This window comes from Camelus dromedarius, chromosome 14, assembly GCF_036321535.1.
Source record: "Camelus dromedarius isolate mCamDro1 chromosome 14, mCamDro1.pat, whole genome shotgun sequence".
Lineage (NCBI taxonomy): Eukaryota > Metazoa > Chordata > Mammalia > Artiodactyla > Camelidae > Camelus > Camelus dromedarius.
The window spans coordinates 51,728,949-51,754,181 of NC_087449.1; the positions used below are offsets into that span (position 1 = coordinate 51,728,949).

Sequence of the window (25,233 nt, forward strand, 5' to 3'; positions counted from 1 at the left end):
CACACCCAAAGGGAGCAGAATTAGAAGAGAGGAGTATTAAAGAATTTGTGGACATTTTATAGCTACCATGGTGACTCATGAACTTAATAAACTAGTGAACAGGTTGCTGAAGATAAACACCCCCATTTTCTTACTATTATTAGAATTTGGGTTAGTTCCTTCCATTTTTTTCAATTTCTCCTTTTTACATAGTTGCAGTCATTGCATACGCAAAAGTTTTATATCTTTTTTTTTTCACTGTAAGATAATTTTTTGTCATTAATGAAAAGATGCTCAATTTGAAGCTAGCCTCGATGGGATGCTGATGCTTGAATTGTTTCTATCTCTCTTTCCTTCCCTCTCCATCCTTTGTTTGATAGAAGTAATAGGGGTAAGATGGAGGACTAATGAAAGATAGACTCTGACATACAGAGATTAAGGAAGAAGACTCCCAAAGCCTTGATGTCAGATGCCAGGAATAGGATAGAGAATCCCAAGTGGCATTCACCCCAAAAACTCCATGCAGTGTAGATTTTAATTTTCATCATCCTCTCTCTTTGCAGCAACTACAGTTTCTCAACAGATGGTTTCAGTGGCTCAGGAGGCAGTGGCAGCCATGGTTCCTCTGTGGGTGTCCAGGGAGGTGTCGACTGGATGAGGAAGCTGGCTTTCCGCTACCGAAAAGTGAGGGAAATCTATGATAAGCATAAAAGCAACGTGGGTGGTAAGTGTGGCATCCAGCCAGTCCAGTTTTCTGTTTCCTTCTGATTTCCCATTTTCTTTTCCAGGAATTCCTTAGAACTCCCTGGCTTATGAATTTGTGGCACAGTAACATTTTAACTCTGTATTAAAAAAACAAAGTTTAACTGAAACCCTTGGGGAGGAAGCTCTGCATTTCTCATGGACATCTCTTAGCATAACTTCGCCAAGTTCTCTTATTCTTTTTAGACAGGTGCCTTTTTAAGGGAATTGTTTTCCATAGATTATGTTTGATGACATGTATTTTACTCTAGAGTCACAACCATTGTCAGTCATATTTAATAGCTTGCCATGGTTTCTGAATGATTTATGTAACCATCAGGACAAATCGGGTAGAAATAGGGACTAGGTTTATAGTGGATGGAAAACTAGGTCCAGGATTATGGATTAGCAGTATCCATGTATTATGATTTGAAGGACCTTGGAAATTCTTTCTGCCTAGAAATATCTCAAATGTCAGGTGCCATTTTATGCCTAAAATTCTATTATTTAGAATTAGTTAATTAGTTACAGAATGTTCAGATTAAAAGAAACATTAGAGAACTACTCTGAATCCCTTGTTTTGCATTTGATAAAATTAATGGTACATCATGAGGGTAATGAGGGCAGGTCACATAGCAAGTTAGTGACCATACCACAGCTGGAATCCACATTCCCCAGATCTGGGTCCAGTGCACTTTACATTCATGCAGTTCCTTTTTAAGTGATATGCCTTTGTGAGAAAATATTGAAAACTATGAACCATCACCGTCAGACGCCTACTACATACACACAAAACATTGTCTGAAGTTTCAGGGATGCCCCAGACTGCCTCAAAGTATATTTCCCTAGGTCAAGAGAGCGCTCCTGCCTGCCATACCACCACAGTGTGGTGCAGAAAGTAAAAATAGTATGGTGCATTCCTGTTACAGCCCTCCAATACCAGAAAAAATCATAGGCATCTGGCTTTGGGAATCTAATTTACTTTTTTGAGATTCCCCTTTTTATTGCTTTTTTTTTTCCCTTATGATTCAGAGCCAGTACTTTTTATTTGGGCAACTCCATGTCTTCACTTTTCCTCTCTCACAGACGTTAGCCTTTCTTTTGTTCGTTTTCATATACAACCTACATGTCTGATCCTTTCTCTGCCCAGTGAGTGTCTGGACCTGGATTCCTGAAGAAAGTGACATATAACCCTTCATGAGAATCCCCCGACTCTACCCTGGGGAATTTATTAAAACTAATGTCCACTTGTATTTTGTAAAATACCAGTTAACAAAGTACCACATCATATTATTAGTTACGTATATGACCCATATGTGCTTATGTATATGCATAGTGACAAACAGATACTGGTTTGGTTTTTGTTTTGTTTTATCAGAAATGTTGAAAGTGATCTAATTCAAGGCTTGCATTGTGAAACCAACAATCTGAAAACAAATTATACGCAGTTCTATTCAGAGAAAAGCCTTCTGTTTTTATGGAGTATTGGTAATAGAATACAGGCTCTCTTTTTCCCTTCACTGCAGAAAATTCAGTGCCAGATTTATTATTAGAATATTATAACTCAAGTGTCCAGTAACATACTTCCATCAGATGAATTCTGTTTTGTTTTATGCTTAATTATCTGATCTTAAAGCAATGTTTTAGTCTCTTGTGAGCTGGAATTGTTTCAGAAGTACAGTACAAATAAATGATATCCAGAGAGTTGGTTATTCAACCTGGAATCTCAGGCTGATGTGTTCTGAAGGGGGTGAGTCATCGTGGGAGCTGTGTTTGGTAGTGGAAAGACTTCCGAGACCAAATGCCACTAACTTGCTATGTAACCTTAAGCAGCCCCCTTTCCTCCCTGGGCTTTGGTTTCTTTAGAAAGAGATTGGAAATGCTGCAGACTTTTCCAGCTGTAACACTAGTTTTTTTCCCCCTTTGGTTCTTGAGGTTACATCTAAAGCAGTGCTACTCGAAGTATGGTCCTGCATAATTCTGCAAATTATGTTACTGGTTGGTGATGAAAGGAAGAGCTTGTGCCAGAACCTAATCAGTGTTTCTGTCAGCTGATTTTATTTTTGTGGGCTGTACCACCCCTAGTGAAATATTCTGATGAAGAAAGTCAGAAAGATACTTTGAGTAGGCTGCTCTAGGGTTTTACCAAGGAGAGAGATGCTCAGTAGAATATTTCAGTGACTCACACCATTTCTAAATTGAATTTAGAAGTTGCACCCTTGATGCTAGCAAGGATATGTTGTCAAATGATGAATGTGTCTACTTTTATTCCCAAAGGCCTCCTCAGCCCCCAGAGAAAGGAAGCACTGCAGAGACTAAGAGCAGAAATTGAAGTTTTAACAGATTCCTGGTTAGGAACTGCATTAAAGTCCTTACTTCTCATCCAGTCCAGGTATGGAAATGATTCTTTTAGATCTCATCCTCCCAGAGATACACTTTTCTACCCCAGTCCAAGATAGGCCATTTCCTAAAACGAGATATGGGACAGGGCTGAGAGGAGTCTAATGATGCAGGGAAGTATCAGGTTAGATGGGAGGCACGGTTGTTTCACTCTTAACAGCACACCTTCAAGTTTTTGAAAGTTTTTACTTTTTGTTCACAAAATTATACTCAGTAACCCAGAATCTCCAGCCCAAAAGATGGGTGGGCCTGTGGTGACGACATCAAAATATACATGTAAGAGATATGTCACAAGTATCCTAAGTACAGGTAGCTCCAACGAAATGTACCAAAACCTACTCAGGAAGGCAGGATCCATTAAGCAAATTAAGGAGATTTCAGCTTGAAGCTTAGAATAGAAATTGAATATATACTCTTATTCGTCCCTCCCTCAAAGCAGGAATTCCAGATCCACAACCTAGTAGACCAGACAGTAAAACTGGCACCGAGGGGTGGATATCTGTGAAAGTAAAGGACCTATGAAAATAATGTGTTTTGTGGAATTTATGTTGCTACTGTGTGAAGAGCAGAAAGGACTTAAATCATATCTCACTTAAGGGCTGAGTTATTTCAGATAAAATAGTAACGGAAGCCTCGTTGTTTGTTTTCTGGAGTGTGCCGCCAGTGACATGGTGGTATTTGCTAACAATGCAGTGAGCCAGAATGGTCAGAAGGGAAATGAGACGAGAATCAAGGTGCTCCTCTGTGTCCACCATACTCTCTGTCCTTTAATATGGAAAATAAATAAACCTGAGACAACTAGAGCAATAACTGAACATTGGCACTGAACAAATACCATACCAGGCACTTAGAGGTTAATTTTTCACAAGTAGATCCTACAGACAAGACCCATTTGAATTCTTATTTCCAGGTTGGTTTGATTTCACCTTTTTCTTTTATTTTCCTTCTTTTTCCCTTCTAGAAAGAATTGTGTGAATGTTCTGATCACAACAACCCAGCTGGTTCCAGCTCTGGCCAAGGTTCTCCTCTATGGACTAGGAGAAATATTTCCTATTGAAAACATCTACAGTGCTACCAAAATTGGTATGGTTTGTATTTGTTGTCTGGCCTTACAGTAATACTTCCTACTTAGGATGTGCTTATTATCTACTGGTCCCACTTTACATATATATATCTGTAGTTCTCACTGCACTCTTCTCCTGTTATTACTGATGAGGCAGTTCAGGCTTAATGGTTATGTAGCTGCTCAAGTCTTCACAGCTAGTAAGTACATAAACAGGATTCAAATCCAGGTCTGTCGGACTTAAAACGTATCATGTTCTGTTCTTTTATAATATTTGAAAGAGCATATCTAGTTTAGAAATCTACTTTTGCCCCATTTCAAATTCCTCTTTCACAGAGAGAGCGCTGTAGTGTATAGTATAATCAGAAAACTAGATTAAAAATAAAGGACTAAGCTGTATACTAAAAAATGCTTAGATTGGAGGGGAGGATATAGCTTGGTGGTAGAGTGCATGCTTGGCATGCACAAGGTCCTGGGTTCAATCCCCAGTACCTCCATTAAAAAAAGAAAAAATCTAATTCCCCCTCAAAAAAACTTTTTTAAAAAAAAAAGAAAAAAGAATTTAAAAAGTACACTTTGGAAACTTTATTTTTTAAAAAATGGTTAAATCCCTCATGCCAATTAGGATGGCTGCTATCAAAAAAACAGAAAACAACAATTATCGGTGAGGATGTGGAGAATTTGGAACCCTTGTGCACTTCTGGTGCAATTATAAAATGGTGCGACTGCTATGGAAAACAGTATGGTGATTGCTCAAAAAATTTAAAATAGAACTATCGTATGATCTAGCAGTCCCCCTTCTGGATATACATACCCAAAAGAATTGAAAGCAGATCTCAAAACATATTGGCAGACCTGTATTCATAGTAGCATTATTCACAATAGCCAAGAGGTGGAAGCGACCCAAATGTCCATCGAATGAATGGATAAGCAAAATGTGGTATATACATACAGTGGGATATTATTTCAACCTTAAAATGGAAGGAAAGCCTGTAACATGCTACCACATGTATGAATCTTGAAGACATTGTGCTAAGTGAAGTAAGCCAATCACAAAAAGACAAATGCTGTGTGTTTCCACTTACTTGTAAGGTACCTAGAGTAGTCAGATTCATAGAAACAGAAAGTAGAATGGTGGTTAACAGGCTTGGGGGAAGGGGAAATAGGAGGTTTTTACTTGTGCGGATAGAATTTCAGTTTTGCAAAATGAATAAGTTCTGGACAGCTGTTGCAGTGTGAGTATATGAAATATTACTGAAAATGTACATTTAAAAATGGTCAGGATGATAAATTTTATGTTATGTGTTTTTTACCACAATTTGGGGAAGGGCGGAGAAAAACCTGAGGACTGGGATTCAAGTCCTTACACATCTCACTTACTAGCTCTGACCTTAGGGAAATTACTGTTATCTCCTGACCCTCAGTTTTCTCATGTAAAATAAGAAACTAGTAGAGAGGTTTTGAAAATCAAATGAGACTGTGTATGTGAAGATACTTTTTTCTCTACAAATGTTTTCAGTACCAAGTATATGAAATAGTAGGTACTCAATAAATTAATTAATTGGCACCAGGTTTATAAAAAACCAACATGTTCCTCTGAGAAGGCAGCAGAATGTCTCACTCTAATGTTTATGTGCTGTACATGGTCCAGGGAAAGAGGAATATGACAGCTATCTCTTTACCCGCCCCGACCCCCCCCCCCCCCCCGCCCCATACCCTTTATGCCTACAGTTCTTACTCCCTTTTACAGGAAAGGAAAGGGTCCTAGTTTGGAGATGAGTGGTGATAATTCATTTTTTAATCTACTACATTAAAGTGTCAGGCATTGCCAAGGCACTAGGACTATAGCAGTGACAAAATCCTCTGTCTTCATGGAACTTACCTTCAATCAGTGGTGCTAGGATAATTGGGTTATCCATATGGGAAAAAAAGCAGAATTGTATTCCTTCTGTATGCTATTTGCAAAAATAAATTCCAGGTGGATAAAAAATTTAACATGAAAAGCAAAACTAATTTTTTTTAGTTTACTTATTTTTAAACACTAATTTTTAGAAGAAAATATACAAAAGTATTGGTATGACCTTAAGGTAGGAAGGGGTCTCATTTAAGAGACCTCGTAAGTAGTATTTTAAAAAATGATCATTTTGATTGCATGAAGATTTAATTTTATATACAATGAAAGATGATTTAAAGTGACAAGACAAGCCACAGACTGAGAGAAGATATTCGCAATACATTTGCTTGTTAATTAGTATACCAAATTTATAACAAACTCCTGCAAATAAATAAGCAGCAAACAGCATAACAGAAAAAAAGGCACAAACCTTGGAACAGCCAATTTGCAGAAAAGGAAACCCAAGTTGTCAGTAAACATATTTGAAAAGTGTTTTAACTTCACTAATTAAGAATCTGCAAATTAAGGAAATGCAAATTAAAATATGATGCATTTTGCTTTTATCAGATTGACAAAATTTAAGTCTGACAGTGCCAAGCTTTGTCAAGGAAATGAGGACTCTTATGCTGGTGGAATTGAAAATGGATGTAACTCTTTTTGGAGAACAGTTTGTCAGTGTCTAATAAAGTTTGAAATGTATGTAACCCTATGATCAAGCAGTTCTACTTTTAGATATGTATAGTTTAGTGCAGGGGTCTGCAGACTATAACCCACATACCAAATTCTGCCCACTGCCTGTTTTTGTAAAGTTTTATTGAAACAGAACCAAACCCAATCATTTCCATAGCTACTTTCACACCATAGTAGCAGAGTTGAATAGTTGTAACAGATCATATGACCTCCAAAGCCTGAAATATTTATTGTCTCTTTACAGAAAAACTTTGCCAACTCCTTCCTTTGAGTAATTCTCATTTGCACAAGGAAACGTATGCAAGGAAAACAAATTTTTTTTGATGCAGTCTTGTTCATAATAGAAAATAATTGGAAACATGAACCTGTTCGTGGACAGAAAATAAATAAATTGATATATTCCAAATGATGGAATACTACATAGCAATTAAAAGTGAATAAACTAAAACTGCTTACATCCCTAAGGATTAATATTAAAAACAACAATGAACACAAAAAACACATTGTGGGTAGATATGTACAGTATGCAAAATTTATATAAAGGTAAAAAAAAGTTCACCACAATGCTGTACATTGTTTATGGATATATATGCTCCTGGAGAGAAAGGAGGGGGAAGAAGAGCATCAAGTAGGTACATGGGAAGCTTCAAATAGATCTATGCTAGCTTGTTCTTGTATTTTTTTTATCTAAAGTGTTAAGACAAAGCTGGGTTGGTGGTAGGTATACAGGCATTTATTTTTATTCTCCTTTTTTCTGTCGTTGAATTATTTCATTTACAAGGGATTTGAAGGGGGGAGGGGTGTACCTGAAACCCCCCCTTCAGATTTTGCTGTTGCTGCCACTGCTTTATGATACATTTCATAAGAACCCAGTGCAGTCAGTAAGCCTTCCATCCCTGAAAGGGAGGTTTCTGTAGTGCTTATTATACTCAGTCCTGGCACCCAAAGGTGCATCACACTAGTGGAAATGACTTTATTCCTTCTGACAGCAAGTGTGCTTACTGGGTGATCTTCTCATTTCGTCCAGAGCTAATTAGCAAAGCTGCAGTGGTACCTGGCACCATGGTAACCACAGTGAGAGGCTTGAGGCTTTTTGTCACAGAGCTATGAAATGAGAGCGAGGAGAGGAAGTGTTTGTTTGGTTCCTCTGAAATGATTTCAGAATTCTAGTTCTCTTAATGGCCACTCTGTGATCTTGGACATTGAAGAGAATTCTCAAAATCATTTCTGAAAATGTCAGAAGTGTTTTTGATACAGGAAACCCAGGAACCTGATATTCTCCAAAGGTGTGGTTGGTCTCACAGCTTCAGTTGTTTGACATTTGGTGAGCTAACTGGTCATTGGTCTCATCCTCCTGAACAGAAAAGCTCATCTCCAGGACTGTTTTGAGAGTATAAAGTGTATTGGAATTAGTTTTTCATGTAGCTACTTCTTTACTCTGAACTGTTAATAACTCTCTCAGTCTCTTAATCCTTTTATTTTTTTAACTTATTTATTTGGAGGGGGGAGGTAATTAAGTTTGTTTGTTTATTTTTTAATGAAGGTACTGGGAATTGAACCCAGGACCTTGTGCATGCTAAGCACTCTAGCATTGAGCTATACCCTCCCCGCTCTTAATCCTTTTAGAGAAAACATTCCTAATTGTATTTCATCCTTGATCATTACGTGCCAGGACAATGAAAACATCTCTATGTCCCTGTCCTTTAAATATGAGATATCCCCTTTGTTGGGTCTTAGGGGAAAATTCTAAAATCCTACTGACTTAAAAGTTTTTTTATAGATCATAAATTAGACTGTGAGTCCAGCAGAAGTTGACTTAGGTTGTAAGGATGTAATAATGGTTGGAATGGAATTAGACAAAGAACTCTTTGACACATAATAAAAACGTATTAAGAATTCAGTATTAGTTGAATTATTTAATGTTTAAATTGGGGCTGAAGACATGCACTAGAGTCATCCCCTGAATCATTTGTGAGATCAGTATTTACTCATCAAACATCGCCTGAATGTCCGATAGGAATGTAAGGCATGACAGTGCTGTTGTAAAATAGAAGCACTGAAAGGGACATGAGTGCACCTGAGTCAGGGCTTGTATTAAGAGTGGGAGACTGAAGCCCCAAGTGGACTGGCATTTGGTCCAGGTGACTAGTCCCCATGGCTAAGGTGCCACCTGGGCTGGGGATGTCGTAGACTTGGAATTGCTCAGACGTGCCAATCAGGACTTCTAAGTGTGGGTGTATAGGTTCTTGTCAATTATGATGTAATCATCTTAGGTCTGTGTATTTGTATATTTATTACAATAGTTTTCCAGCAGATGGCAGTCGAATGCCTTGAGGAAGAAGACCTTTTTATTCACACGGAACCCTGGTGCTAAGTCACTGGATCTGGCAAGAAGAAAGGATGAGGTTAATGTAGCAGGATAAAAAAAGCGAGCAGAGTTAGAGCCTTGCTTAACTGAAGAAGGTGGCAGAAACAGTAAATAAAATGTAGGAGACGATGAAGGAAGAGCAGGAGAAAAAATTTCCTTTTTATTTATTTATGCAAATCCAGTGTCTTTGCCACAGCAGTATCATCTGTTCATGTTTTAGGTGTTGGTTCCAGGTAGGATTTGAATTTTGACATGTGGCCATGGTTCTAAGAACGACCTGCAGTGGATTAAAATCACCTATTTCCCAAGGTCAATTTCAGTGATACAGTATCTCAGTTGCACTTACAAAGTATAATAGTGAGGAGATTCCAGGTGGACAAATGTTGCTGCCACATCCATTGGTGATCTGGGGTGCCTACCCCCTGACATAGGCCTGCGCCTGGGACTGTTTCTGGGAAATGTGGAATTGGAAGGAAATGGCTGTTTGTCTGTTGCTTGTTGCTAAACAGTAATCAGGAACCTATGCTTCCACTTTTTCTTACTGTCACAGTTTCCCCTCAGAAATCCTCCTTTCATCATGGCACAATGACCAGAGCCTAGACTTGGAGCCAGGCACTCAGAATCTAGCTACTAGCCTGTATGTGATCTGGGGCAAGTCATTCATCCTTTGGGTCCATTTTCATCTGTTAAAATAGCGGGTGGGATCCATCTCACCAGATGATTTTGAGAATTAAGTGAAGGAATACTTTGGAAACTGCTTGGTATGCTGTAAAGTACAGGAGGGAGGTCGTGTGCACGGCATTTATAGAAACTCCCCACGCTAAGATCTTAATCTTAGGGACTTCACCTCAGTGTGAAAGTTAAAACCAGAACCTAGAGAGCACAGTGCCTAGAAAGCCTGTTGCTGTTGTGTGTGGCACGATTTCACGTTCTTTGGGCAGAGGTCTCTCACTGCCACCCCTGCTCCCCACCAAGCAAACCATATGGGCTGCCAGGGATTTTGTCTCAGCACAGGCAGGTGAACCTAGCAGCAGCCCTTTTCTTTGGTATTGAAAAAAAGTTAGGGAGGAATGGCCTAATAGGAAATCTCTTTTTCTCATCAGGTAAGGAGAGCTGCTTCGAGAGAATTGTGTCGAGGTTTGGAAAGAAAGTCACATATGTAGTGATTGGAGATGGACGAGACGAAGAAATTGCAGCCAAACAGGTAACCATGGTAGAGAAAACTGTCTATGTGGGAATGCAGGGAGCAATTAGAAAAATGGTAAAACTCAGAAATCTTAGCTATCTGTTGTGCATTTACAGTGTTTTCTCTTCCTCCTCATCCTCTTCCATTTTTCTTTGAAGAAAAAAAGTTATTTTTTCCCCATTTGGAGTTTCCTTATAAGTTGTTAGATCCTTCCCTCCCTCCCTCCTCACTACCACTCTAAAATCTTTGAGTCCTGCTACAAGGATCCTTATCAATAAACCTGATGTAGGCCGCATCTTCTGTCTTTGTCTTAGAGGGCAGTGCCTTCTCAAGAGAAAGTCCTTCCTGCTCCTGAGCCCTGGAAAGATTGTTGTTAACCTCTTCACTATTCAGGTCCCAACTCTAGGTCCTCCCTTCTTAATACAGAAAACAGTAGATGAAATGTCTTGGCTATGGAATCTAAAATCAGGCATTTCACATCTCATGCATTTATTAGCTTTGTGACTTTGGACAATCTTACTTTCTTTGAGAAGTCTTCATCTACCAGATGAATTTACAGAAGTTTGTTCCCTCTCTATCCCACTTTTCTTCCTGCAACTCTGTTTCTTACACTTGGAGGCAGTGGGTTGCCTGCTAGGGCCATCTGGCCTGATTTTCTCCATGCAGTTAACACACAAACCTTCAGCAGCTGTGAATGAATTATGCGATTGGTAATCATGTGGCCTTATCATCGCATTATGTTTCATTCATTCACTTTATGTAGCAATTCAAGGACCTTTATTTATTTCATGTGTTATCCCTAAAGCTTTGATTCTAAAGCGCTGTTGCCCTCTGGGGAAGACACTTGTGGATGTAGGCATCAGTGCTTCTTGGTCTGAAGAAGAAAGGAGCAGGGGAGATAAAAGAACAACTCAAGTCAGTAGCAGAGTTGGTGTCTCTAAGCTGATGCTTGTAATCATCTGCTGTAGAAGAGACCCATTGGAAATGCCTTAGCGCTCTATCCAGGTCAGTCTCCTCCCTGTGAGGGATCTTTTCTGCAGCCTCTTTGACAGAAGGCTTTCTAGTCCTTGCTTGACTATACCTCCAAGGTTGAGGAGACTGCTTCCCAGGGATCCTGTTCCACCGTGGGGTCCACCAAGCTATTTGGATGTTCCTCCTTCCACTGAACTAAAAGTTCTCTAATTTTTGCATCCTGGTCCTAGTCTGGCACTTCTGAGCACAATGTAACAAGTCTGCTTCCTCTTCTGTGTATTAAAAGCCTTTTAAATATTTTGTGCAAGCAGCAGGCTTGAAAAAAACACTGAGCTATGTAGCACATGTGTTGTAGGACCTCAGTATTCGAGGTAACTTGCAACCAGTGTAAACAAGACCGTCAGTAAAGCTCATCTCCATCAGCTTCAGAGAACATGGTTTCCAACACCCGTGTTTTTGAAAGCCCTTCTTTGAAACGTGGCTTCCAGAATGGCACACGTATTCTGGACATGATTCTGATTACATAATATAATGGGATGATTATTTCCTAGATCTGTATGTTCTGCATCTTGGTCATGGACAAGATTTGGGCCTTGTAGCTCAAAGCCTTATAGGAAGCTGATCATTTGTAGGAAAATGTTACAATAGTACTAATTGCTTACGTGGGTCATTTTATTTGATCCTAAGGATCCTATAGAGTAGCTAGAACAAGTATATCATAAAATCAGAGTTAACACTGAACCCTCATGAAAATCTCCCACATTTGTAAGTATCCTATAGGATAGAAAGTCCTTATACATATGACTCACTCAATCTTTACGACAGTCCTGTGAGGTGGGCAGGAGTAGAGAGGGTTCCTAGGTACTTGGGTGCGAGTTCTGTGGAGGATGGGGTTTGGGTAAGTATCAGCTCCCAAAAGAAGGTGGACTAACCAGCTCCCCTTTCTTCCAGCACAACATGCCATTCTGGAGGATCACAAACCACGGAGACCTGGTGTCCCTCCACCAGGCTTTGGAGCTTGATTTTCTCTAAGAACTGGAATGAAGAGCCTACCCCATGAGCTCCTTTTTGCGTCTGAAGGGAGCTAGAGACCGGAACCAGCTGGGAACTCTGTCTTTCTCCATGGAATGCTGGCGAGAACACAATCACAACCAACAGCTGCAAGAGATGAAGCTTGTCTTTGCTCAGAGTGAGCTGCAGCCCTGTGTTCCTCACCCAAAAGTGGCAGACAGTTGGATTGAGAGAACAATAGACTCACCACAGCTACCGTGCTTTTAATTCTTCTGTTGTTGTTTTGTGTGTGTGTGTGTGTGTGTGTGTGTGTGTGTTTGTTTTTGTTTTGTTTTTTTGGGGTTTTTTTTTGTTGTTTTTTTTTTTGGTTTGTTTTGTTTTGAAAAAAATGAAGAAAAAGAAAAGGAATTTCTCGGGGCAGAGTTGCTCTCTGCGTCCATGACCAGATTGAGAACTGCTGTTAACTTGTGGTGATAGGATAAATGCAGCAGAGTTTTGTAATAACATCTCTTGCAGTCTTTATAATCTCCTTAGCTGTAGAACATATTCCCAGTGAATGTATATGTTATTTTTATAGGTAAGGATCTGGTCTCTGAAGCAGGTTCCCCCCGCCCCTTTCTTTTTCTATCAAGAAAGGGGTGTATAAAGTTTCCTTGGAAAATCATAACTGAGATATCTGAGATACCTCTCTGTGACAGGGGCACCTCTCGGCTGCTCCAGTGCTCTGTTCTCTAGGTGGGTTCCTTCCCGCTCTTCCGTCTCCTAGTTTGCTGGACTGTGGGGCATGGGACACTGAGTAACTTTAGGTGTTGGTAGTTCCCATTCTGGAAGCCTTAGGCACCTTCCCAATCCCTCTTCCCCTTTCGCCAAGTGGCACAACCCTAGGAACTCCTTCTCTTAGACAGTAAATTGTAAGCCTTCAGCTTGACTCTTATGCAAAGATTATGTCCCAGGGGGCTTGTCTCAAACCGGAGAGAAGAAACTAAGGCTTCTTAGGAATTTCTGCTTCTCTGCCTCTTGAAACAGGAAGATTTTACCTTTTCCTCCTGCAGAGAAGGCCCTTTCCCCAACAGATGCCCACCCTTACTGCCTCCTCCCCCTTCTTAGTCATCAGTGAAGGGCCCTTACCCCTTCCCTGTCCTCTGTACTCACATCCACCTCCCTGAAGCTGTGGCCAGTCCCTGGGCTTTGGACCCAAGTGGTCAATTCACTGAGAACAGGCTCATAATCACATTTTGGCCAAAACTACCAAAGGATTTGACTTCCTTTGAATCCTTTAAGCCCTGTGAAAGGTGTTCTGGGCATATATTTACCCAGATCATGGCCAGAAACTGAAGAGCAGTTTTCCCATGGAATACGGAATACCCTCCCGGCTTCTCAAATCCTGTTCTAAAATGGGAAACCAGAAGGCCAGAAAGACTTCTGATTTAAATGAGGTTAGACCCCCTACTCCGTGCCTGAAAACCTTATCTTGGGCCAAATGCAGGAACATCTCTCAACCCGACCTCTAGGACGACTGGGGGGTGCCCAGGCACTAGTCCCAGCCTTCCAGCCCAGCTGTGCTGGTGGATGCCCCATCCCTCCAAGACCAACTGGGGCATCTGCTCAGGCAGAATAAACTTCCCTAGAGCTAAAGAAGCTCAGCATCTCCCAGGCTGCATAGAGAAAGGTGATCATACAAACACCTCAGAGAGATGCAGTCTGGGTCCTTAGTAAGAGGCATCCTTGACCAACCCCAGCTATAATTGCTTGTACTCAGAGATTCTGCATGTCCGTTTCCAGAGATGTTGCAGCACAAAGGGGCCAGACTCCTTCCAATGCCAGATCACACAGATAGCAGCAGAAAAAGGCTGGTGCACACATTCCTTCAGAACTGGTTGGGAAAGTGCTTCATGACTCCCTTTTGGGGAAGAGGTTTTTGGAGAGGAGCTCAAGTCAGCTGCCTCTTTGGCCTGTTTCCTTTGGACAAGAGATGTGTGGTCTCGGGCAGAACTTCCCTTCGTCTGAGTTCAGCATAGTTGCCCAGATGCTGCTCTGCTCTGCTTGGTAATTGATCTTAGACAGCTCTGGGGCAGGTCTTCTGGGCAGTATGGCTGTTGGTTTCCTGCACTGTTGGTACTGTGCTTCAGGCTTATGAGACTGCAGAGTGGTACCCCAACATGCACGCAGGTCCACACACGTTTTCCTCTCCCTGCCCTTTGGGAGAAGCTTTTTATTCCTAGACTATGACTTGGACTCCTTTTTCAATGGCCTTTTCCCTCCTGCTCTGACTGTACAGCTTAGGTCTTTGCAAAAGGAACTTGAAATTGGCTAAGAGGCGAGGAAGCTCTCTGAGCAGTTGCCGTCTTTGCTGTTTTCTGGTTGTTTAGAAGGCAGACAGAAAATGGGAGCTTCCTGGCTCCTCTTTGCCAAAATGAATTGTCCAAGGAACACAATGCTGTTCTTTTGACCCTGTGTTTTCCTCCTCCCGAGCACAAAGATCTGGAAAGGAAAATAAGTGGGTAGCACCAAGAGCTCTTGGAGGCTGAGGTCCAAAGGATACTGTGAGTCCTTCTGTCACAGGGGAAGTCCTCTTTACCAGGAAAGAGTCCCCATGAAATAAACCACATGATAAGTCCTTTGCCCAGCTGGACACTGCGGGTTCTATAAGATGGGTCTGCACACTTTGTGATGAGGGCTGGGCCGTCTCTAGTAGGGGATCTGGAGTTATCAGGTGTGTCCTGGGTTTAAGAGGTGGCTTTACTTTCGAATGTAAAACTGACTGTGCCTTAGCATCACCCTGTCCGGTGCCCCCTGGGGCAGCTGGTGGTGTCCAGGAGAATGGATGCCTGCTCCAGATTTAGATGCCTGTTTAGGCTTTTATTTGGTTTGGGGTGTTCCTGTCTTCTGCTCTGCAAGTTGGGGGGGTGGGCAAAGCTAGTGTCCTGGGAGATTTGTGCCACAGCTTGTTCGCAGTTTACACAAACTTGTTCGCATTAAAGCTACAGGTAGAATCTGATTAGCAAACTCCAGCTGCAGCACATGGAGCTTCTACCTTGAATGGGTGTCAGTGCCACTGAACCATGGCAGGGAGGAGGAGAGGTGCAGAGCCACATTCTCCCTCTTCCTGGGAGAGCGATGGTCTAAGCTAAGGGGTGGTGAGCTTGGGGACTTCTCACTCCTGCAGAAGGGGCAGTTAGGACCCCTCTTAAGCAGGCTTTCATTTCTTACCACTAAATTAGTTTTTCTTTCTCATCCAAAAGTTGAAACTCCCTAGATTACTCACACTGTAGGAGCCAAATCTGAATTCTGAGATTCTAAAAGATCTTAAATCATCAGAGAAAATGTAGTTCTGCCCCACCTCCGATCAGCAGGCCCCCTGGTCCCTTCCTCTCCTGAGTCAGACGGCTCTAGCAGCAAGGCGACTTGGCTAGTTCCCAATGCACTGATGGGAGCCATCCCATTAAGGACGACTTCTACTCAAAACATGACCCTCTGGACTTCAGATGCCTCATTTAGCAGGAAAAGGCATTGATTGGATATATTTATGTGACTGCGGGCATTTGTGGCTGTAGAGTCCTTGACCATAATGTTGTATGTAATGGGAACTATCTTATAAACTTGAAAAAATAAAGTTTTTATTTTCTATATGGTTTGTTCCTGTGTCTTTTCTGAGTAGGGTCAGCCCAGTTGCCCAGCTGAGTAGGCTCCTAAGTAGGGCTTCATAAAAATCTGAAGAGCTCATTAGAAAGATGGCACCCTTGAATAACTGAGTCATTAATTTCACCAAAAATTTTTTTAAAAAAACCTAACCATTGGGTGTAAATAAATGTACATGAGAAAATAAAAAATATTTTTAAATAATTTGCAAGGGAAAGTTTATTTCTTAATTGTTTCTAAAATATATTGCTTTTCAAAATTTAGGACTGGAATACTAAGAGATTTCATTTGCTGTCAAATGTGCTGAAATTTAATTATTAAAGACAAATCAATACCTTGCTGTGCTGAGCTTAAAATGCCAAACCAATAAAACTGATAAACTGATATCAAACCTTGTTTGATTTGGCCTGATTTCATGTCACATCAACTTTCTCTTTTCATTTCTTTTGATTTGAGTCTTGACTGTTCATTGGTCTGGAAAACAGTCAAAAATCCTTTTCTCTTTTATTCCAATGAAGGAGATTAGAATTTGATTCTAGTTTCTAAGTATCATACACGTCAGACTATACGATGTATTTTTCCCCAAAATTAATTCCCCCAAGAAAAGAGGGGGTTGCCTTGTATTCTGGGGCATTAAATCTTTTCTTCAGAAGGTGCACATTTCCAGCCACGCTGTAGTTGAAGCAAACTTGCTATATCCTTACTTGGCCAGAATTACAAGTATTAGAGTTGATTGACTTTCAAGCTCAAAGAGTAAACACCTCCATCTCCCCTACAATAAGAACAAAATCTACGCATTTCTCAAGAATCTTTCAGTGGCAGGTTAAAATGAGCAAATCAAGGGAATTTTTTAAACTTCAAAAACAAGTTTCTTAACATTTAAAAAAATCTTGATGGAAATCTCCAAAAGAAATTTCTAATTGCAAGTAATGTCACTCATCTGTTTCAAATTCTTGATTCTGTAAACTTTACTTACAAATGAAGTGACCACTAAATTCCACAGCTTTTAAAATTACACACCTATTACCCTCATTTCACAATTTCATCAAGAGAGTACAGATGAGAGCTTAGCCAAAAAATGAAAAACACGTCTTTTTGGATTTTCTCAGGGGAAATAGCCTAAAACGCTGCGTCTGTTGTTTGGGCATACCTGGCACCTCCCAAGCCTGGTCTTCTCCACATATGATGGGAATAAATGTGGAAAAGTAAATGTAGCAAATATTTGTTTTAGTGAAACCCTTAGAAACCTATGTTTGAGGCTAGGATGGACACTAAGCTAGAGATTTATAAAGGCCAAGCCTGCCCTCTGAGGTCTCAACATTGATATTCCCCATGAGTTGAGAAAAATAATGACTTCACTTATGTGTGGTGCAAATGTGTGTGTTTAAATGTATTCACTTAAAAGAATGATCCTAGAGGCGAGAGTACAGCTTAGCGGTTGAGTACATGCCTAGCACGCATAAGGTCCTAGGTTTAATCCCCAGTACCTCCATTAAAATAAGTAAATAAATGTACAGGAACCATACCACAATGACGGTGTTAAAAATAAAAATAAATAAAACCCTAATTACCCCCTCAAAAAAATAAAAGAATTAATCCTTTTTCTGAGGTGGTTATATACCCTTGATATCACAAGATGATAAATGGTAGTTCTTTCTGCCCTTTTCTTAAATTGGCAACCACGTTGGCCATTTTACTGGCTCATGAAATTCAAAAGTCTGGAAATCAGCGGACTGAATGATTGTGGACATCCTTTCTGCCTCTACCAGTCTACGTATGTGCAAGGCACCAGCATCACCTGCCCAGAGCCTCTCCCTGATCCCAAGCCCCATCTCTGTATCTTGGCTCCAAGCCAATATAACTGCGGCAAGCCCTCCTTCATCCAGTCCCTGCTGGCTTGTTGTCTGGGATAAAGTGCATCTGTGTGGCTCTCACCCTCACCTCCTTTAGGGCTTATCAGTTTCTCAGGGAGGCCTTCCCAGCCAATCTATATAAAATTGTAACTCCCACCCACAACACACACGCTCTCCCTGTCCCCTTCCCCACCTTAGCTTTCTTTCGGCACTGAACACTATGTGATACTCTCTTTCTTATCCTGTCTATTTCATCTCCACTAGAATGAATGAATGAATGACAGAAATGAGACTATCCTGGGTCCCATCCCAGTGGTGACAAACCTTCCCTTCTGTCTCCAGCGTCCTTTTCCTGTTCCTTGTTTCTCCAAACCACAGAACTCCCAGAGCCGCAAAAGCTTCCGCCTCCTGACACCACTGTCCACGTCAACGTCTCATCACTTCCACTCTCCCAGTGAGCTCCCAGCAAAAAGACCTTTCTTCACCTGCGCTCGTAATCACTTCCTGATACCAAAGGTGTTCGTGGCCACTCCCGCCAGGTTCAGAGGCACAGCTGGTTAAAAGCACACACTAGAATCAGCCCAGACCTGGGTTCTGAGGCCCATGTGAGTGATCAACTCCACACTGGCTCACCAGCTCCTGACACTCAAACAAAATTGAAGAGTCTTGCCTAAGCCAGCACCCCTTCAGTCCCAGGACCTTTACCAACTTTGAGGGATGGACTCTGTGTCCCTGACCCCTTTTTTCCAGGCAGTTTTGAACTCGACAGTAGACTTAGCTTAATGACACAACTAGGCTGGAGGATTTCATGAAGTTTTAATAATTAACAACACTGTTCAACAAAAACCACACACACGTGTCTCTCAGTTACAGAGACACATACACCTCTTTCTCCCACACAGACTCTGAGGTAGAAAGTACACTGCCTGTAAAAAAAAAAATACTTAATGGAGTGAGCCATGGCCCAGACAGGTTCCTAAGGCAATTGGTTGAAAGGTCACCCCTTGAGAGCAGGGGCAGAGGCTGGGCCAACTGCACTAAGGCCTTGAAGAGACTGACAGGAGCCAGCCAGATGGGCAGCCCTGGCTTCCAGAATGAGTGCCCGCTCTGGAGGAGCTGGACAGTCTAAGGGATGAAGCTAGAGGGGAGCTGATCTGCCAAGAATAGAATGATGTTCCTGGCACATAAGATGCCCTCTGTAAACAATTGCTGAATGAACTGAATGACGGGTGGGGCAAGGGAGGCGGAATTCCACAGAACACATCCTGGAGGTCCTGGGGCAGGATAGGGGACCCCAGGGGTGGGACAGCACCTCCACCAAGTATTTTAGAGGTGGCCAGGGGGATAAAATACTAACACTGGGATGCTTTGGGGTACCGGCTATACCGGTCATGGGGTAGGAAAGGGGGGTCTCTTCTTTCCTCACAAAGTGTTTTATACATAACTGGGGCCCTTGACCCTCCCTTGAGGGCAGGCCTCTGAGCAGCTCTGGTCTCCCGTGCCTGGGACAGATCAGGCATCAAGTGCTTATTGAGTGAATCAAGGCTCATAGCAGCATAAGTAGCTTATCTTCTACATTGTCCCAACTGATTTCCATGTGTCCTTTAGTTCCCTTCCTCAAAGGACACCATTCACCTCTCCCTTCCTTAGCAAAGCAGGTGCATCCTTAGCCTTGGGGAAAAAGTTCTGAGCCAACCGGGCCATGCGCCTGTTCTGAGGCAGCGGACGCTCCTCGAGGGAGCGCAGACCCCAGGCCCCATCCACCCGGTCAGGCTCCCAGTGGCAGCTGGGGTGCAGCCAGCAGTAGTAGACAAGCCGCAGAGCCAGCCCCAGAAGGAAGCAGACGCCGGCGCCAGGCAGCAACATCTGCAGCAGGCTCCCGCTGGGCAGCCAGGTGACATGAGTCACCCAGGTGACCACCATGAGAAGGCTGTCACTCAGGAGGAACACCAGATGGATGGTAGCGCGGCCTCGGGTGGGACCTTCAGCCACGTTGAACCAGGAGAAATAAAGGACGGTGGCCACTGTCGCCCGGTACAGCCACTCGGAGCAGGGATCTGGCATAAAGTCCGTGCCCTGAAGCCAGACCCAGAACAGCAGCACCAGCCACAAGCCCAAGAAGTGCAGGACCACGTAGCGGGGGAAGAGGGCTGAGAACAGGGCCACGACCAGGACTCGGGGCCACAGCAGCAGCAGGTTCCACAGGAAGTAGATGACGGAGGTGCCCAGCCCTAGGCGGGGTGTGGACGGGAGGCAGGTGCGCAGGGCCCGGTGGTAGTCGAGCAGAGCCCATGAGATACCCACAAAGGATGTGCAGATGCTGACCCCTACGAAGAGGAAGAGGAGACAGGTGAGCCCTCAGGCAGCCTGCCCGGCGCTCCCTAGAGGCCACAGGTACCGCAGAGGCCCTCGTAACCACACTGACCTGGGTGTTACGACCCCCAGTTGGTTGAAGAGAAAACGATAGCTGAAGAACACTGAGTTCACACAACCCAAGACAGAGCTAGGATTCACATGGGGTCTGCCCTTCACCACAAAGCTTTCCTTGCAGGTGCTACCATGCTGACAGTTTTCAAGGACGAGAGGGTGTGTGACTTAGACACCCTCATCTGCACCCCTGGGCCTTGGTCACACCCTGAGCATTTTCTAGGGCCCTGTCACCCTTCCTTTCCCGGAAGAGCCCAAGCCTTCCTTGGATCTGAAAATCAGCCATCCAATTCGTCTTTCTCAGTCTCAGAAAGGGAAGCAGAAAATCCCATGGGGTAAAGCTACCTTCTGGGGCCAGGAGGGATGTCCCTGCTGTACAGATGAAACAGCCCCCACTCCCCTCCCCTCTATGCTCAGACTGGGCCCTGGTCTAGATTTTCCAAGACCCAAAGTTTACGGCGGGGAGCCTATCCCACCTCCTGCTCGCCCACCCAGGGAGGGGCAGCGGCAGCACAGGAACATCTCTAGAATGCTTCCTCCTTTGCCCCCTGCCCACTGCACTGAGTCAACAGATGTTCACTGGGAACCTGGTTTGGGCCAGAAACCCATTCCCAGCCTGGAATCAGATCTTCAGCCTTTCTAACAACCTGACACTCCACATCTCAGCAGAGCTGATGTTCCCCCAGTTTGCCCAACGCACCGCATTCTCTGACCTGACAAGCTTTGCCACTGATATGGGGTAGGCCCTCGCCCTGTTTCCCCTGGCCTACTCCTCCTTACCCTGCCAAGTTCCGGCTTGGATATCCCCTAGAATCACCCATCCTGACCCCACCCCATCCAACTTCGCTGTGCAGCTGTCCTGTAACATCCCACCCTGCTCTAGAGTTTTATCTCACAGTAAGTATTTCCTCATCTCTGAGCTCTTTCAGGGTAGGAAACAGATTCTGCTCCCCTGGGATCCCCAAGCAGCCCAGAACCTGGCACGTAACAGCAGCTGAATAAACGTTTGCTAAATAAAAGTTGGAAAAACCTGTCTCTTCCCTCAAACCCCCATCCCCACCCTGTCCATGCACACAGTGTAGACTGTCTCCATTTAGCCCTGCTCCTAGACACCCACTGCCTTTAAACAGACAAACAAAAATACAGTCATCCCTCGGTATCCACAGAGGATTGGTTCCCAAAATCCGCAGATGCTCAGGTCCTCCACTGAAACCTCCACATAAGGTGGAGGAGTACAGGCCGCCCTCTGAATCCGCAGAGGGAGGTGCACCCCGTCACCCAGCACCTGTGCTCCTGGGCCTCGGCCACACCCTGAGCATCTTCTAGGGCCCTGTCACCCTTCCCTTCTGGGAAGAGCCCAAGCCTCTCTTAGATCTGAAAACCAGCCATCCAGTTTCCCCTTCTCAGTCTCAGAAAGGGAAGCAGGAAACCCCATGGGGTAAAGCTACCTTCCGAAGCCAGGAGGGATGTCCTTGCTGTATGGATGGAACAGCCCCCACTCCCCTCCTCTCCACGCTCAGACGGCCCTGGTCTGGATTTTCCAATCAGACATGGAATTGGAGTCCTAACTTGGCCACCAGCTGGCCTGTAACCTTAGCAACTCACTTCCCTTTTACAGGTGAAAGTCTTCCCAAAGCTCGTCATTTACACACCTCTCCTGTGGTTTCTGAGGCCACTTGCCTCTCCCTTTTCAGATCACTCCACACGCTTTACTGTAACTATCACTTTACAGCCTATTGTCCTGGGAGGCCAGGGACTGTGTCTTCCTTATTCACTGGTGTCCCCAACATAGGGACAGACACAAAAGATGCTCAATAAAACCCTGATTGCATAAACGTGCCCAGTAATTTATCTACTGATTAACAAATTGCTTATTTTGCACAAGGCACCCTACACTTCCTCTGTTATCTTCAAAATACTAAAAATTACCACTAAGATTTTGTATGCCTTATATGCATCACTTCACTGAAACCTTTCATTAACCATATAAGGTAGGACCATTTATTATGTCTCTTTTCCAGAAGAAAACAAACTGATGACTCAGGGAGGTTGAGTCATTTGTCCAAACGCCTGAGGCTGGAGAGTGACTTTGGATTTGAACCCAGACCTGCCTGACTAAAGGATGTTTTCCTATTTTCTAAGCAGCCTTTATAAAAGAGTGAAAACCTTTCTGAGGTTTGCGGGAAACTTTCCCAAGCCGTCGATGGGGAGCTGGCCGCAGCCCATTACTCACACTGGTAGTACTCGGCACTGCCCCTCTGGAGCACGATGGCCAGCACCAGCGTGAGCTGTGGAGTTGTCTCCAGGAAGGTCTCAAAGAGTCGCAGCATGCTGATGTCCAGGGAGAGGAAGTCTGCGTAGGCCAAGTCGAACTGAGAGGGCGCCTCCTGCCGCCACACCAGCAGCCCCTGCTGCAGCCCCTGCACGCACCTAGGTAGCACACACGATGTGCCAAGGGGCCTGGTTAGCGTCCTGTGGCCTCCCTCCTTCTCTACCCATCAAGCAGATGCAGACGGGCTCTGATCCTAGCTCATCACTTACCTGCTGTGGGGCCGTAGGCAAGCGACTTAACCTCACTGAACTTGTTTCTTCATCTGTAAAATGGGGATAAATAAAACTGCTATGCTTCTGCAGTAGCCACTGTTCCAAGTTCATCACAAACCTTGTCCTATTTACTTCTCCCAACATCCCCATTTTACAGATGGGGAAACAGGCCCAAAGAGCTAATGAGCAGTGGAAACAGGATTTGGACCCCAAGCTGTTTGACTTTGAGAGGCAGACTCTGAAACTGCCTAAAATAATCATTCTCAAATTTGAGCAAGAGTAAGAATTTCTTAGGATCCTGGGGGAAGGGGAGCCCTAACCCTTAAGAGCACCTGAGCATGGGCAAGGCAGGTCACACTGTGCTAGAGAAAGCACCTTGGCTGTGGAGAGGAGGGAGGGGACAGTTGGAGAGCTTAGATCAGAAGCAGGGATCCATTTAAGAGGCCTGCCCAGAGAGATGGGGACAGAGATGGGGCAGACTTAAGAGAGTCCAGAGGATGGCCCTTTGGCATGAGGCGGGAGTGGAGGACACACCAAATCTCCCTCGCCCAGAACTGATCTCTGCTGGCTACTGGGAGGTGAGCCTGCTCACTCACTGTGAATTCATTCAGCAGATGATTACAGCCACTCCTCCTGGACGGACCTGACAGCACGCTAAGGGAGCAGATGAGAAGGCCCGGGCTGGGGCTCTCCTTCAGTAGGCGCCCTGGCCTCTGGCCCCCTGGGGCCCTAGCAGGGGCCTCAGCCTAGTCACAGGCAGGAACAGAGGCTCTGTTTTCTAAACCAAAGCTCAGTTCAGTCTGTCAGACTCATGCTCAACAGAAAGAAGAAGAGAAGGTGCAAGACGAAATTACAGATTCAGGGCTCACTCAGGACTGTAATAACTGCCCCTTCATTTTCAGCTGGGGTGTTACTGATTCCTGTGCAGTCCCCCAGGCAAAACTGCAACACTCAAAGCTCCTCTTGCCCATCCTGGAGACTCCACACAAGGCAAGATCTGGAGAGAATCTGTAAAGTGGATTCAAGAGCCGATCCTGGCTCCGGCCATCCCATCCCAACCCAGACCACATCAGGTCCTGACTTGACCCCACGACTCTGACCCCTCCATTTCAGTTTCCCCATCTTGAGAGGGCCCTGCCAGTTCTGAAAAGGAGCATAGCCCACACAGATGTTCCAGGCCCAGCCTGTGCCGGGTCCTGGCTGGCTTTAGGTGCATGGATGAGTCAGACCCCATCTCTGCCCTCTTGCTTGGTCTAGGGGTGGGGTGGGGTGTGGAGCAAGTGTTCAAGGAGAACACAACTGGGAAAGACAGGGAGCGAGGCACTGGTGGTGAGGGAACAAGCGCTGCTCTGGGGTCTGGGCTGCTGAAACTCCAGGGTTACCCAGCTGAGCATGTAGCTAGCTGACGTCTGTCGCATGCTCACTCTGCACTGGGGCAACTGACAGGTCTCATTTCATTTAATCCTTACCAAACAGAGGCCCTTCCCACTGGAATATGAGTAAACTGAGACCTGAAGAGGTCCAGTGACTTGCCCAAGTCCCCACCCACAGCTAAAGTAACATGGAGATCTGTTGCCCCTCTGTAGTCAACAGAGTCCACCGCGGCCAGGCACTGTGCTGGGCACTGTCCCCTCCTCTCTTCACCACAGGCCTGCTGGCCACATTTATCTCTAGGTCACTACCTCCTTTTAACTGAGGAGTAAACCGAGGCTCAGTGACAGGCAGGAATGAGGCCACAGGTGGTAAAGCCAGGATTGGATCTCAAAAGAGGTCTGACTCCAAGTCATGTGCCTCTCTGTCCTCTCACCTGGGCACCAGGAAGGAGAGGGATGATGAATTCTGTGGGCTGTCAGAGTTCTCTTTCATCAGGAGCGGGGAGCTCACCTGTTGGTAGAGGCGCCCACTAAACTTAGAGGGGCTTAGTTTCCTCTCCTGGGTCCAAGTCCTCACCGCTCCACCCTCTTCCCGGAGTCAGGACTCTCACCTGTAGGACCAGCCCAGCTGCAGGACGTGACGCTGACCTCCGTTCCCCCACCCTCTCCCCGAGGGCGGGGCGCTCACCTGTATAGGTAGCCCAGCTGTAGGAGATGCAGCAGCGCCAGGCACTGGCCAGGGGGCTGCGATGTGTGCAGGCCGTGGGGGTCGGAGCGCAGCCAGATCCAGCTGAACAACTGCAGCGCGACGGAGGCAAGGCCCAAGAGCGCCAGCACCAGTGCGGCCCACAGGTAGCGACCGCTAAGCACATACTGGCTCGCGGCCCACAGGTCGGCGCCCAGATCGATCAGGAAGGCGAGGGTGCCCAACACGCCCAGGACCAAGTCCCAGAAGAGGGCGGCGCGGGTCGACAAGGGCATGACCCGCCAGCCTCTCCTACTCCCTCTCTTCTGGGCTCGGATCGGCCCTCCTGGCCCCGGGAAGCAGCTGCAGGAAGGAGGCGGGCACAGCCCTCGGGGCCTCGCAGACCCG

General features: G+C 44.7%; 2 protein-coding genes across 3 annotated transcripts in view; one reads left to right on the forward strand and one right to left on the reverse strand.

Moving 5' to 3' along the window:
* Nucleotides 1-15,931, forward strand: part of EYA3 (EYA transcriptional coactivator and phosphatase 3) — an 85,740-nt gene extending 69,809 nt beyond the window's left edge. For both annotated transcript variants that reach the window (XM_010996888.3, XM_010996890.3), the window contains 5 exons: nt 543-703; nt 2,998-3,112; nt 4,082-4,203; nt 10,239-10,339; nt 12,245-15,931. In XM_010996888.3, coding sequence (XP_010995190.1) covers nt 543-703; nt 2,998-3,112; nt 4,082-4,203; nt 10,239-10,339; nt 12,245-12,325 — 580 coding nt within the window. In that variant the 3' untranslated portion in view covers nt 12,326-15,931. The remainder of the gene's footprint in view (nt 1-542; nt 704-2,997; nt 3,113-4,081; nt 4,204-10,238; nt 10,340-12,244) is intronic.
* Nucleotides 15,932-18,593: 2,662 nt separating this feature from the next.
* On the reverse strand, nt 18,594-25,222 carry XKR8 (XK related 8). Its single transcript, XM_010996893.3, has 3 exons — nt 24,829-25,222; nt 22,457-22,653; nt 18,594-20,123 (listed from the first exon to the last, which is right to left on the reverse strand). Exons 1-3 carry the CDS (start codon nt 25,119-25,121, stop codon nt 19,414-19,416), a joined length of 1,200 nt encoding a protein of 399 aa, XP_010995195.1. The 5' UTR covers nt 25,122-25,222; the 3' UTR covers nt 18,594-19,413.
* Between the last annotated feature and the right edge of the window lie 11 nt (nt 25,223-25,233).